The sequence below is a fragment of the Podarcis melisellensis genome (assembly GCF_964234715.1).
Source record: "Podarcis melisellensis genome assembly, chromosome: 7".
Classification (NCBI taxonomy): domain Eukaryota; kingdom Metazoa; phylum Chordata; class Lepidosauria; order Squamata; family Lacertidae; genus Podarcis; species Podarcis melisellensis.
The window spans coordinates 76,638,025-76,654,114 of NC_138539.1; the positions used below are offsets into that span (position 1 = coordinate 76,638,025).

Consider the following 16,090-nt stretch of genomic DNA (forward strand, 5'->3'; position numbering starts at 1 on the left):
CAGGAGGAGAGGCATCCCCAACATCAATTTGAGGCTATACACACTATCAATATTTGTCCCCGAGGCATCTTGCTAATGAAAAAAATGCCTCTCTTTCCACTTCTTTTTTTTTTTAAACCCCTCTATTTGACACAAGCACCAAAGGAAGCTTTAAATAAACTCTGGTATTGACAAACATTAATCTGCCTGTGTCCATTTAATGCTTTTATAATACCTGGATAGGAACTCATAATGCTCCGCTTGCAGCTGGATAATATTTTTTTGGATAGCCTTGATCTTTTTCTTTCTCTAGAACCTATCAAAGCTACTACGCAAAGCCAATGCCGGATGTACCGAATTATCTAAGGATCCTTTCCCACCCCTCCCAATTCAACTCACATTATAAAGCCACAGGGAAAAGAACTGCAACGAGTGAACGAAACAATAAATCAACTGTAGAGTAGGCTAATACTACTAAACAAGGAGCCAATTGATGATTCTAAAAGGGAGCAGGGTCTTTTTGCTCACCATTCCTTGTGCCATCCATCTCCCCCAAAGGTAAGTGCAGAGTCTAGAAGATCTCTGTCCTCAAAAGCTACAAGATGCCAATTTATGGCTGCAACTGAGGATAAAAGGTGTTGACAGCAAAAGGATATTGGGAGGGTTGGTGGCCACTGAATTTGGCTTTCAGTAATTAGCAAACATGCAAGCCTGTTTGCAGATTACATGTACCATTAACTGGAAGCTAAACAAGGCACAATAATATGAACCTCACTTCATATTACAAGGACCAGCAGGGATGTACAGCATGCAAAACACAGGTTACGTTGTTCTTCACCACTGGACGGACATGTTAAACCAACAGGTACAATGCTTCAGAACACGGAACTCTGTTCAACCTCATCTATGGGAGCAGAAAGATTAGCTCCCATAATTTAAAGAATAGTGATAATAATAATATGCAAATTTCATGTGCTGTAGAGTTAGCTTCGATGAGACAGGGGACATTGGGAGCGGGGCAAATGCGAGAACACACAAGAAACTCTAAATGGAGAGGTAGGGAAACTGAGCCAAAGCAGAGACAGAACATAAATCAACATAATGCTAAAGGAAGAGTAAAAGGAAAAGAAAGAAAAGAAACAAAGGAAAACAAAAACAAAAAAAAAGATTAGTTATACAGCAATATAGCAGCTCTCTTAGCAATTCTATCCAAAACAAGAAGAAAACTCAGAAGCTACAATTTACGCACAACTCATGATGATGTATGGCAATGACACCGCCAACTGGAAAACTGAAAAATCTTTGCGATCCCCTAATGGAAGTGGTTGTTATTTAGTGACACACGAATTAAGGTGGCCTGACAGTGCTAGTGGCTGGACAGGGATGTCCCCTGAGCAAGTTTAAAGGGAAAGGGAAATAGAGGCAGCCATTGTTGTTGTTGTCTCCTTCCTTTCTGCTCACTGCAACTGGGTAAACCTTGGATGTGTATCAGAATGGCAATTCTTTCACAATGACTGACTTGAAATACAAATCAGGAGATACCTTCTTCTTTTTAAAAAGCAATTAACAGCTTGGTTGTGTAGCACCAAAACGGAGGAGAAGGATTAATTCCCACAGGAATACCATCATAAAATGTGAGGTGCATACTTACTTGTGAATTGTCTTTTTAATGGCTACATATTACAACAAAACATGCACTTCTTTGGCACATATGCCTTGCAGCCCACTACAGCTTGAGACTAGAGTATGCCCATTCCTGCCCAGATGAAATTTGCTATATATCACTATTTTTATTATTATTATTTCCTTCAGGGATTTCCTCCCACATCAGCTTGGCTGCCAAGGCACCCTCACAAGTTGTAGAGAATTCTGGGAAATGTTCCTGAGTATACAAGGCAATGCATAAGATACACTGGCGAAGCCTGTGGGCCTCACCATAGCCGCATGAGAACGGAGATTTGACTTCCTCAGAACATGACCAAAACTGCTATGTAGCTACGCATGCATTACAGGGGAAGATCAGTACTGTACTTGCAAAGAAGCCTTTTTCCAGAGAGCTTGTTCGCCATTACTGATCTTCTATTTGAGAAATGCCTACATGACGTTTCCAAGGAATCCCAGAATTCCCTGGAACACAGCTTGAAACCATGGCCCTAAGGAGTTCAAACTAAGGGATGGTACAAACATTACAAAAGTAGGAAAAGGAGAAGCTCAAGCAACTTGAACGCTGTCACATGTTGAAGGTGGAGCTGAGATAATTGTTAATTTCGCCTGTTGCCTGACTGGAATCTGAAGAGGAAAACCTTGACTCTAGGCCTAGTTGTGAGAACTGATCCAGAGATGGTGGGAATTATAAGTAATCCTTGTGGTAGAGACATTCTTGGTTGCTTTAGTCCGAACAGCAAGGTTATGTTGAATTCCTAAGCATTGTAAGAAACTAGAAACCTGAGAACTGGACAGGTTACAACAGTTATACTATTATCTCAGATCTTGCAATAAAGCTGCAATCAGGAAATATGTGACTGCCAGACCTGCTTGTTTTTGTTTTTGTTTCACCCTATCAGGGTGAAAAATATTAAGGAAATAGGGGAAATGCTTTATGGTCAACCTATTGAATATGGAAAGAAAGAAAAAGATTCTCTGTAATCTTATCACCTTTTACTAGTTTTTCCCATATTTAGTATTATTTTTTCCAAATGGAACAGAGCAAAATATTTATAATGCAAAAGCTTTTTTGTACATAATAAAAGATTTCAGGTGTAATTACTGAGCCCAGGGAGAGGAAAACTCAGCCAAACCTAGTTGCTTGAATACGTCAACTAGAGCTTTCCACATTTTTTTTTTGGGGGGGGGGGGGGTTAAATCCAATCAGGATGAAATTTCACAAGTTCCCTTTGAATCACTACGGGAGAAAATGGGGGGCGAGAATGGGATGTGATTCATTTGTGCTTCTGACGATTTAGCTAGGGACATAGCAATTCAAGGTGGGTTTATGGCACAACGAGAGTTCTTGGTTGTGAGGGTAATGAGGGGCAGTGAATAAATTGCGAAGAGGTAGGAAGAGGCTGGCCTCTTACCCTAAGCTACTTTTCAATGAACTTTCTGTGTTTCTGGCTCCAGTGAGACAGAGAACAAGCCCGGACGACTGTTTAGCAGGCCTACGAAAGATGGCATTTCAGGTTAAAAGACTGGCGCAAGGAGTGGGGTATCAAGAGTCACAAAACAGTATCAGTGCTGGCGATTGAAGGGTTAACGATAAAGCCCACATTAGATTCTAGCCTCAGTTCAGATGGTTGCCCAGAACTTTAGACGAAGGAGGAGCGATTCCCTCAGCCCTCCTCTGTGCAATGATGTCAGCTATGAACTGGGTGCTTCACATCAACACCCAATCACACCAACACCCGGTATGCGAGACTTCTGATGAGTGGGAACAAACCACACGTACGATTATGAGTCAGCATGAGTGTGGGTGTCAGTTTGGAGCACCCTGTGATATAAATGCGTGTGCAAATATGAGCGTGCATGCAGGTTTGGGCCACTCCTGCGCCATAAAAAGGCCTGGGCAAGTGTTTTAACAGAATGGAAAAGCCATTTGGCACAATAAACTGTGATTAGAACTCTTAATATTGCCTTATACGTATGTCAAATCATCTAAGTGTCTACCCAACTAGGAAAGCAGATGAATTAGAAAAAAAAAGTAAAGGAAGTTTTGAGATGCATTTCCAAACCCCGTGCTGCTTTTTTCTGTGATTCTGTGACATGGATAGCCAATCACAAAGCTCACATGGTGTCCATCAAGCATCATGCATGTATTTTTCTCACCATATTCTAAGAGAATGTGTGAGCAATGACTGGGCCAAAGCAGAAGCCCTATTTGCCCTGTAGCAAAACACAAGCATGCAACCGATGGTGGGTTTTATATTCTGGCATTTGTACTGGTGCACAGAGAAGTCCTGTGAGAAAAAAATCCCTTTAAAAAGTAGTTGACACTTGTACCCTCTAGCACTGTCAAGTTTATACGACACACGGGACTCCAGAATGGAGAAATGTGGAGGAATGGGTGGAAATTAACTTTTAATGGTTTGTCAAATTACTTTCCAGACCTTTAGGACTGTTCAGGTGCTGCTTCCCTCTTCACGCTGCTATGTATGGCGAGACTGAGACAATGTCTCTGGCTCATGCATATTCTTCCCCAGTCCTCTCACAGCATACAGAACATGGCTCCAAAAAGACAGAAGCTCCTGTGTTTCTAATACAGTGGTACCTCAGTTTTCGAACATCTCGGAAATTGAATGTTTCAGTTTTCGAACGCAGAAAACCCAGAAGTAACTGCTTTGGTTTTCGAACACTTTTTGGAAGTTGAACGTATTGAGCTTTCTGTAAGTAACTGCTTCCAAAAGTAAATTCTTCAGTTTTTGAACATTTCAGAAGTTAAACGGTCTTCCGGAACGGATTACGTTCGAAAACCGAGGTACCACTGTACAGTGGTACCTCGCAAGACGAATGCCTCGCAAGACAAAAAACGCACAAGACGAAATAGTTTTCTGTTTTTTGAGTCGTTCCGCAAGACGAATTTCCCTATAGGCTTGCTTCGCAAGACGAAACGTCTTGCGAGTTCTTGCGAGTTTGTTTCCTTTTTCTTAAAGCCGCTAAGCCGTTAATAGCCGCTAAGCCGCTAATAGCCGTGCTTCGCAAGACGAAAAAACCGCAAGACGAAGAGACTCGCGGAACGGATTAATTTCGTCTTGCGAAGCACCACTGTATTCCAGATCTCCTCTAACACTTCCTATTTTAAAACCACCAGACAATACAAATGGTGAGGAGAGCAAGGGTCTAGATGGAAGCACATGAACCTTAAAGGTCTGTTCCAGACTTCCCCATGCACAGAGATGAGAGACAGAAGCAAAATCCTTCCCAAGGGTGACAAAATGATTTTAGGTGCTTTACATTTAGTACGAGAGCTAGCATCTCAGCCAAAAGCAGCAGGGCCTCCAATGCTATGGAAGTTCTTAGCAGCTTCTGTGACACGGCATTCCTCAACTCACTGAATGGAGAAAGCTCTGACCCAGGTAGGGCTCCTTCTGTTGGCTGGAGCCCAGCGATAGCATCTGGGTAGGGACTCAAATGTTTAATGTGCAAAAGAATCAAACTTATTCTAAGGACAGGAGGAATTTGAGGTCTTCCTGTCCATCTCTAGGAACATTTCACTTTGGGTTCTATCATGCTTTTATACACTGTGGGAGTCAATTTTACTGAGCATGCAGGAAATTCCCACTGCTAGTCAGGATGTGGTTACCTTAACAATGATTAAGATCCTCAAGAAAACCACAAGGGTGTGGAGGGGGGGGGTAGGAAACCCCCAAATGCTGAAAACATCTGCTTTGCCCAGAATGGTGGCTTGTTGCCAAGAAAGCATAGCCATGATCTCACATAAAAAAATACCCTGCCCCTCAAAAAAGGAAGAGGAAAATATTAAAAAGCAAAGTCACTGGTATTCCAAAAGTGCATTTGGAAAATAAGTATTTGGTGCAGAGATAAATCCGTGAGAAAACTATACATACAAAAACAAAATCTGTATTTTCGAAAAGTTAGGTGTGAATCGTAAATTTTTGTTTATGCCAGAAGGCATAAATTATGCCGAGTGGGTGTCCTTTTTAAAAATTCAAACGATAAGCCTGAAAGCAGCAGAACGTCGAGTAAAATGCAACATGTGAAGAATCAGGTCGCTTAGCAAAACTTTGCGCTGACAAAGCCTTCCAATTTGAGATGAACGAAGGACAAAGGCAGACAAACATCCAAAAAGATGGAAGGAACTTCCGCATGCCAGAGTGATGGAGGGGCGAGATGCAGGAATGAGAACAGCTAGGCATGATGATGTTCTGAAGGTCTAGGGAGGCATACCCAACCAACTCTTTCCCCAGACCTTCAGAAGATCAATGACAACGTTCCTCTTCAGGGAGGCCTTTGAGAAACAGGACTGAGGTTGCTCTACTCTGTGCTGTGGGTCTGGCTTGCTGTTTTATTGTTTTTAACTGTGTAGACTTCAAACTTTTGTGGCGCAGGGATTTTATTACCACTACCACCACCACCACACAGGCTTCTGGATATGAGCCACCTACTACTCTCTTCCTGGTCTGTTCACAGGGAGCCCACACTGCTCTGCAAAATGTTCGGGTTTGACATGACACACTGCACGTTGATCAGCTTTGATTACCAAACACAAATCATTTCAGTCAAACCGTTCTGCCACGGGATCTCCCTCCTTTCATTTATTTACCTTGTCATCCTGCGAATCTGGCTGGAGTAGACTGTGTTGCTGGATTGCCATTGGAGGGGGGAGTGGAACAGCATCGGCCCCTTCTTCACCTTCCTCCTCTCCACAACTCTGCATGCCTGACGAGGATGATTTGGAGAGCGTGCCACTGCTCAAACCCTCATTACGCCCTCTCTACAAATGCAACGTTAACAGTACTTAAGCATTTATATAGTGTTTCAGAATATGGAAAATACTTCATAGAGCCTCGTCTTCTTACAGCAGTCTTACAATGTTTGAAGGCCAGAATTTCTGGTACATAGCCCAGTCTCTTACACTCTGTGAAAAACTGGTCTCATCTCCATCTCTAATATGCCATGAAAATTATCAAACCCAAGAGCACTCTATAGACCCCATCGCTATCCATATATCCTTTGGGAGAGTTCAGCTTATTTTAACCTTCTGGTGAAAGAAGACAAGCCTCCCCAAAATGGGCTTTTAAGAAACATGTCAATTGACAGTAAAACCTGCAATGGCAGCAGTACTGATAACAAATGAGAATTTTAACTGGAAGCCCATCATACAAAATAGAATGGAAGTTCACTCTGTTACTGAATTTGGATTGTGAAGAGGTGTTTGATATCATTAAAAAAACAGCAACCCTATGTTGGTTCAAAATCAAGTGGGCTTGACTATGTCCTAGCTCAGACTAGCAAATAACCCATGATTTATGTGCTATGGAAGAAGCCATGCCGAATCTTGGGCTCACACCCTCCTTCCCCTCCCTGGAGAATTTAAGCTTCCACTTTAAAACAAACCCACTGCATTTTCAAATCTTGGTTATTTCACACTAGAGCAAACACCTGTTCCCTAGAATTCTTGACCTCATAGCCTGGTTTATAGGAAGCCATTAAAACAGGTACCTTTTTTGGAATCGTGGGACACTTTGTTTTAAGAAACAGATAACTTTGCTCAAGCTGGGAGCATGAGGGAAGGGGACAAGAAGGGCGTTTGAGCACAAACCTTGACCCCAGTTTCACAGGTTTTGGGTCATCAAACTGGGATCAGTATGTCTGAATTGGACCAGAATGGTCACGTTTGTGTACTGAAAGTACACTACAGACACATGCAAGTATGTCTTTTCAATATAGCAATATTGGGCTCGTGCTTCCATGTTAAAACCACTAAGGGGGAAGGGGCTAAAACACATATAGTAAACCTCAATCAGAGATCATATCTTGCTGGTACTTAAACTGTTAGCCAATGTTGGTTAAGAGTCATTTTTTTACAACTGTCTGATTTAACTCTGCAGGATCAGAGTGCAATGTATCACATAGTACAGATCAGGACGGCAATCACAAAGCATAGATGTTTCTGAATGGTCAAGATGTCCCGTGAGATTCCCTCTCTTTGCAGTGAAACATAGTGAAGAGAAATGAGGCAACACATTTTGAGGAATGAAAACAGCCAGATGCGGCTGTTTATGGAAGAGTGCCATGGAAGACTTAGAAAACAAACTGTTTGTTAAGGATTCTGGCAGCACCGGAAGACAAGGAAGTATCTCTCTGGTCATAAAAAAAACCCAGACCCAGGCAGTGGTGCTTCTCCCAGTGTGGCCAAGAACAAAACAAAAAGTACCAGGATGCTGTAAAAGTGACCGACTCTGGGGTTGCGGAGTTCATCTCGCTTTATTGGCCGAGGGAGCCGGCGTACAGCTGGTCATGTGGCCAGCATGACTAAGCCGTGAACCAGAGCAGCTCACGGAAATGCCGTTTACCTTCCCGCCGGAGTGGTACCTATTTATCTACTTGCACTTTGATGTGCTTTCGAACTGCTAGGTTGTCAGGAGCAGGGACAGAACAACGGGAGCTCACCCTGTCCCGGGGATTCGAACTGCTGACCTTCTGATCGGCAAGCCTTAGGCTCTGTGGTTTAACCCACAGTGCCACCCCCAAAAATAATAATACCTGAATTGACACTCCTATTTCAACTGAATGTGCCTATATAATATTCAAAGAAAAACTTGGAAAACACACACCTCTTCAATAGTTTCATCTTGTGGTGTAGCAGCACTGTCATCGGAGTCCTTCTGAGAGCCAGTATCAGCGCTTTTGCGAACTTCGCCTCTCTTCTTATGCTTGTGGGCCAGTTTCTTGACATGTCCATCTGCCTTTCCACTGCTAAGTCGCCTCACTGGGCTGGTGAGCCATTTCCTCAGGGTGTTACCCGGGCGCTTTGGACCTGGGGAACTCTGTGCCCCAATCATATGGGGCTGGAGCGACGTCACCGAGGCAGGAGGGCTGGCATCATTGCTGGAAACGGAAAGAGAATCTGAAACAGAGAAGGGAATGGAATGATCAATGGAAGATCTATCAGCAACCACGCCCGTTGGGTAGACTTGACTTCATGTGAGGAACGGCGAGAACAACAGGTAACAACTGCAACGTCGAAGCCGCTTTCTGTAATTTATCCAAATGCAGGGAAACTGGCGTGAACTCAACCTTGGTCATTGTGCAACACCATATTGCTATTTGTTGTCGTATGCATGGATCAGACACAAAACTCAGTTATAGGCACTATGATATGTCAGCTGTTGTACGGAGGGTTCCCTGCTGCAACCATGTGAGCCAGCTGGATTGCAGGAGGGGTTTCCACGCCAGAACTGCTGGCTCCCAGGTAGATATAATGTCAGTGTGTGGACTCTGTACAACATCGACCAAGCCTGAGGTACTAATATTGTGGCATGAACTCCACCCAAGCACAACCAGCAACCGTGCTGTAACAGCACATGCATAAAACTGACATTACTAGTAGCTGATATTGATTAGCCAAGTCTCTCTCCCCTCCACCCCACAAAAAATGCAAGCTATATTTTTCCTTTTCCTTTTGCAAAGTTCTTTTCTAATTCTAGCATTAGGCAGGCTCTCACCCTATGCTTTTTAGATTCCTGCTAAAACCCTTCTTTGTTTGTTTCAACAAGGCTACCCAGACACATAATGTAGTTTATATATGCTTTGCCTTGGTATTTGACAATCGTGCCTGATTTTCAGTGAATATTGGTGTGTAAACTTAAGTGTACAGTGGTACCTCAGCTTACAAACACTTTGGGTTACAAACTCCGCTAACCTGGAAATAGTACCTCGGGTTAAGAACTTTACCTCAGGATGAGAACAGAAATTGTGCGGCGGCGGCGCGGCAGCAGGTCCCATTATCTAAAGTGGTACCTCAGGTTAAGAATGGTTTCAGGTTAAGAATGGACCTCTGGAACGAATTGAGTTCGTAACCAGAGGTACCACTGTATTCTACATGGGGTGAAAATAATGCTGTACACTGGATTGGGACAGATTAGCAACCAACCCCCAAAATGCCTAGTATCTGAATTACAAGTTACAGGGATAAAAACACTACCTTATTTTAGGCCTCCTCATTACTGAGGTTGTTAACCCAGGCCTGGGTTGCATTATGTTAGACTGCTGGTTGGGGCTCATGCGACTGCATGCCTCTCTATTAAACCCTGCCCCGCAAAACCACAAAAACCTCCCTGGATCCGATTACCAGATGAGGAAGACAAGTTCTAGCCTAGCTTTTTATACCTGGCACTTCCACATGGGGCACAAAATTGCTGCTGCTTTTGTGTATTCTGCACTCAACCATAAAAATTCTGTACTCAGGACTCACACAACCTGGGCAAACTGAGCACAACTGCATAACCTATCTTACAAAATTCATTTTACACTTTCACAATTATTCTGAAATTATAAACTATGCAGCCCTTATCTCCACATTCATAAGGGGCAGAAGCTGCAAGGAGGGGGGGGGAGGTCCCTTTCCTACGGAACTGAATTGTGCGCCAATATTGCGTTCTATGAGTTTTTATTCATGGCCGTATTAATTTTGCCCTCACCATTCTAGGCCGTGGCGCACCTAGCAAAAAACGAACAATAACTCCGAAGTAAAACATATAGAACATTACACAGACATAAAACCTCAAAAACAGTCTAAAATGCAGTGGGTGGACAAAAACCAGTAATATCCCTTCAGGACCAAATCTCGTCTCTGCCTAAAGGGCTGGACTAAGACATCTTCACATGTCAAAGGGATGTCAGCAGGGAGCAATTTAACACATAGAGTCCTAATACTGTTTGAGGGAATTATCTCTCTTTTTTTTTGCATGTGTGGGTGTGTGGATAGTGGTGTTACATTATATTGTAAAAAAATGCCCCTCAGTTATTATATAAAACTTGCTAAGAAACCGATTAGTTACTGCGTCTGCATCCATTTTAATGTCCTGTGAATTTTTAAGAAGATGTCCACCCACTAGTCTCCCAGATCTTCCAATAACAAGATGATAAATATTTATCCTGCTTGTTAAGTCTATGAATGTAACTCACATTTCACCAAAGTTAGTCAAGGGTATTGTCCAAGTTCATAAAACTAATCATAAATACAGACACCAGATTAGCCTTTGGGACTCGCTTTTATCAAATATCTCAAGGGTGCACTTTTGTTTAGACTAGCCACAAACCCTCCAAGGGATAATTTACTACATTCTCCACAAGCTCGAAGTACAGCTCCATATGTACCTCTGCTAATGGAGGTCAGAGTTGAGGCAAAGTCCATTTAATACAACAAAACAAAGGAACTGAAGAGAAAGCAGAATAGTTAAGCTAGAACAAAAGATGGAAATCAAAATTTTACAGCCAAGTACTCATTCTAAACCCAAAGCCAAGGTATCAGACCTTGTTTATCTGTATGACAATTTATGTGGGTAACGTTCAAGGAATCGCTCCTAAAGCCAAAATCACATATAGTCAAAACCGATTGGGTTCAATGGTGGGTGGGATTGCCAAAGTCATTTTTCCGGGAATCCTACACCCTTTCTAGTTTTTTGCCATGCGCGTAAATGTGAATGCGTAGAAGTTAAATGCACTAAAGTTGCAAGCTCACTGTGTGTGTGTGTGTGTGTAAAATCTCCTTAATCATGCCCTGTTGTTTGGTGAAAGAAAGGCATCTGCCTCAGATTTTCCTGTTGAGCTCCAGACAACTTAATAATATTTAAGACGCGGCCAGAGGCAACAAAAAACCCATTTCCTCCCATGAAACAGATATATTTAATTTTCCTCTGCCAAACAAAACACACATCCAAGTGCCCCTTTCTTTAACTGAAATGTGCACTTCATATAGGGTAGAGCTGACGCTTGCTACTACACAATTATGTTCGACTGTATGTCCACTTAGGATCAATACTGGGATAGACAATTTGGTGTCCAGAGATGAAATACCTGCTTTCTAAATCTACCTATGCAAAAGCACATTCTCTCTCCCTTTCCTCTCTTTGCTATTTCCAGCATAATGTACAAAACTCCTCAGGTGGTATTCAGCTTGGGTTCGCTGGACTGGTCATGTTGTGCGGATGCCTGAAGATTGTCTTCCAAAGCAACTACTCTATTCCGAACTTAAAAATGGAAAGTGTAATGCTGGTGGTCAACAAAAGTGGTTTAAAAACTCTCTCTCAAGGCAAATCTTAAAAAATGCAGTCTAAGCACCAACAACTGGGAAACACTGGCTTGCAAGAGCTCCAGTTGGAGAAAAGCCTTTACCAAAGGTGTCATGGGCTTTGAAGATACCGTATTTTTCGTCCCATAGGACGCTCCGTCCCATAGGACGCACCTAGTTTTTTGGGGGGGAAATAAAGGATTTTTTATCCCCTTTATTTCCCCCCCCCAAACCAGGTCGGGGAACCCGAACCAGGTCGAGGAACAGCGGGATGGCGGCGCTGCGCCTCCTTGCTGTCCCCCGAGCTTGTGGGGCTGGTCGATGTCTGTCCGGCGTGCAGGGCGCTCTGCTTCAGGGCGCCCATCGCGCTGGGCGGCAGGCTGCTATCCACAGCGTGGGGAGCCCTGTGGGGAACTCCCGCAGAGCTCCAACACACTGCGGATGTCTGCCGGGCGCGAGGGGTGCTCTGCTTCAGGGTGCCCTTCGCTCTGGGCAGCAGGCTACTATCCACAGCATAGGGAGCCCTGAGGGAACTCTCGCAGGGCTCCCCATGTTGCAGATGTCTGCCCGGTGCGAGGGGCCCTCTGCTTCAGGGTGCCTCCCGCGCTGGGCGGCAGGCTGCTATCCGCAGCGTGGGGAGCCCTGCGGGGAACTCCCGCAGGGCTTCAACACATTGCGGATGTCTGCCCGGGCGTCTCTCGCGCCGGGCGGCAGGCTGCTATCCGCAGCGTGGGGAGCCCTGCGGGAACTCCCGCAGGGCTGCCTAGGCTGTGGATGTCTTCCTGAAGCCTGGAGAGCAAGAGGGGTCGGTGCGCACCGACCCCTCTCGCTCTCCAAGCTTCAGCGAAAGCCTGCATTCGCCCCATAGGACGCACCCAGATTTCCCCTTCATTTTTGGAGGGGAAAAAGTGCGTCCTGTAGGAAGAAAAATACAGTACTCAAACTCAGGATGCAAGGGAGAAACGTGGTAAGAGGAAGGTATGCTTGGCAAATCCACACTGTGATCAACTCCCGCCTGGAAACCAATGTCCCCACTGTGGAAGGATGTGTGGATCCAGAATTGGCCTCCACAGTCACTTATGGACTCATTGTTAAAACCGTGTTTACGGAAGACTATCTTACTCGGCTACGAATTATCGCAGAAGAAGAAGAAGAAGAAGAAGAAGAAGAAGAAGAAGAAGAAGAAGAAGAAGAAGAAGAAGAAGAAGACTTAGACCAGACACACTGGAATTAATGAATGCTCCACACTGTAACAATTTCTTGGAAGGCCTCACTTGCATGTGTACAATTACATATATGGAGCTTCTAGGTTCTTTTTTTACTCCCCCCAGATGCTTTCTATGTAGTAATGTCATGCATTCATGTGACATATGTTTGTTTACGGACACATTTTATTATATACTTGTCAGAGAACAGGGCCGTAAATGTACTTCTCTGAGAAAGGTTTCCTATTATGCGACAGCAGCAGTCATCACCTTCAGCTAAGCACATGGATGACAAATTATGGAGATTTTAAAAAAATACCTCTATGTAAGTCTCTACTTGTCTAAAGTCAGATAACCCTAAACGTTACAACACCAGCAATCAAAATAATGAACCCATTACAGTACTCATAGAAAGCTGCCCTTCTATTTCTGGTGCCTAAGGTAGTGAATCTACATTCCTGAGTGACTGACTAGTGGATGTGTTGTTTTTTTCATGACAAAAAATAACAGAGTTTCAACAGGCTTTCTCAGATGAACAGAGCTAGCCCCTGTTCCCAGTTCTTGCTATTTAGACCACCAGCCAGCAGGGGGGAAAATAATCAAATATCTGTATCTAAGAGTACAGATAGAGGTACAAAAGGCTGTTCTGTTCTAGGTAATCAGTGGAAATGGCCACTGTGCCATTTTATGAAATATTTTACTATGAATCACTATGTGGAAGCCCTTTCTTTTTCGCTGTTGACATAATGAGGATCATTTGTTCCTTTTTAACAGCAATAGTCTTGCGAGTTGAGAGCATACGTTAAATAGAAGCAGAGGGCTTGTGTCACTTTGCTGCCTCTCATACAACACGCTCGTGTGGAGTATCAGAGAAAAACTGGACTGACACCAAGAAGGCTTTTCTGCTAGGAATCCTCCTCAGGGGCCTTTGCAAATCAAGATATCTGAACTTAATCTAACACACACTGTGATGCTATGTGGTTATAATCCTGCACTGACCTCCTTGGAGAAAGGGTGGGGTGCAAACGTAGGCAACTAAGCAGTAGACAATAAGTTCCATAATTAAGAGAGCCGTGCGTGTTCCTTGCTGGGTTTCAATGGGATTGAGCCCACAACTTAAAGCAACACATTGTAACCAGACTATGCACACCAGTGTAAAAGACTCTACTGGCCACAGGTTAACCTGTTTGGAAATGTTACAATTCAACATCAAATTAGTTCCCCAAGGGCATGTTCCACTTGCCTGCCCTGCTGTCAATCAAGCCCACCTGTATGTTCTTGCATAGTAATATAGCTATTATAGTTCACAAAAAGCACCTAGCATATTCTCAGGCCCCCATCTGTGACATGCAGAATGTTACTGGCAGACCTTACATGACCATAGCAGAAATTACAGACAGCATATATAAAGTGCTTTGAAAATTTGTGTGTGTGTGTGTGTGATTAAGCACACAAGAAGTTCTGCATATAGATTACCTGTAGGGAAGGGAAACCAATGAAAGTTGTGGCTACAACCGAGTCCCTCACAGTCAAACTGTGTTGGAAAGAGTCCAACTTGAAGTCATTTCCTTTCTTGTTGATATGGGAAACAGGCCATTTCTCAACTCCTATGAAATTGCTCTTTTTCCGGTCAAGTCATAATAATACTAAATTGAAGGTTTGACTTGAACACCGGAGGTGTTTGCTTCTTTACCTCATTGCAGCATTTTCTCTCCTTCCCATGGTTACAGACACCTTTTGAATAGCTCAGTTGGTTAGAGCGAGGTGTTGATAGCACCAAGGTTGCAGGTTCGATTCCAGGTGGAACAGCTGCATATTCCTGCATTGCAGGTGGCTGAACTAGATGATTATCTGGGTCCCTTCCATGATTCTATGACAAAATGTGCTGTAGTAAATAGTGTGTTGCGATGGGGCATAGAGACCTAGGTTAGAATCCTTATTCATGTTCACTGTGTGGTCTTGGCCTCATTACTGCCTCTCAGCCAAACCTACCTTGCAGACAAAATTGAGTATATGAGAGAGAAGGGGAGAGAGAGAGAGAATGAGAATGAGTATGGAAGCTGACGTGGCCTCCTTGAAGTAGAATTAAAGAATCTAATAAAATAAAGCAGCAAGCCATCATTTAAGTAGCACAAAATTCTTATTGGGGCACGCCATGATTTGGGGAATCTCATTAGTACAAGCTTATTCTATGTTTTTCTCCTGACTTAAGGAGCTCGGTTGTGGCAAAGCTTACTCACATCTGTACCCTACATATTCCAAAGGCTCAAGGGCCAAGGCAGTGCTCCCTACGCATGCAGACAGATGGACAGTTTTCATTAGACCTTCCAGGGCCTATCATAATTTCCAGCCTACTTATGTGAATAAAAGGACACTAAAGACTGATCGAAAGCTAACATGAAATCTAACATATCCATGGCTATTAGCAAAGGTGGCTAAATTGATTTCCAGATATACTGTACCTCCGAGTACCAGATGCTGAGGTCAAACAAGAGATAGTCAAGTCCAGCTTAAGTGTTTCTCAGGCGTGTTAGAAAGGATACAACTGTTGTGCTAAGTGGATCTTTGGTATGGTCCTCCAAGCAAGGAAAATATTATGCTATAAGGTTCAACAAAAGCCCAAGGATAAAAGCTTTCTTTTTTTTTTTTAAAAAAGGGGGGGCCTTAATTTCAACCTAGCATTCCACTCAAGGCAGACATAAAAGCAGAAGTGCCCAATTCCTCCACGGTATGCTTTCTAAAAGCCAGATGTGACACATATGCTACTACTGAGACAGTGGGTTGTGTATCCCCTCGAGGCATAATTTATGGCCAACAGAGCACGCTATCGACATAAGAAGCATGGAGCACTCCACATGTCAATGGCCACGGAAGGATAACTGAAGCTGGCAAATGGACGGGGAAGGTGCAACAACAAGGAAGGGCCATTTCACACATCACACAAAGCAAATCCTGGTTTGCTATTGTGACTAAACACAACCAAGAGTCAGAACCAATATTGTTTCCTCAACTAGCATAGCCGTTTGATGCTCATTTCCCATCGTGTAACATTTTTGCTACACATTTTCAGTGGACGGTTCTTCTCAACACTTAAAATATGGTGAATGAACAGATCTGACAGCTAAAAACCCAATCTGGTGCCCTCCAAATATTTTAG

General features: G+C 43.5%; 1 protein-coding gene across 7 annotated transcripts in view; it reads right to left on the bottom strand.

Moving 5' to 3' along the window:
• Positions 1-16,090, bottom strand: part of TRIO (trio Rho guanine nucleotide exchange factor) — a 255,311-nt gene that overhangs the window by 37,556 nt on the left and 201,665 nt on the right. For 6 of the 7 annotated variants that reach the window (XM_081919102.1, XM_081919103.1, XM_081919104.1 and 3 more), the window contains exons 35-36: positions 8,271-8,563; positions 6,257-6,427 (exon numbers count right to left, since the gene is read on the bottom strand). In XM_081919102.1, the coding sequence (XP_081775228.1) occupies positions 6,257-6,427; positions 8,271-8,563 (464 nt within the window). Of the gene's footprint in view, positions 1-11; positions 1,084-6,256; positions 6,428-8,270; positions 8,564-16,090 lie in introns of those variants that run through there. The other variant, XM_081919108.1, reaches the window with a different exon arrangement.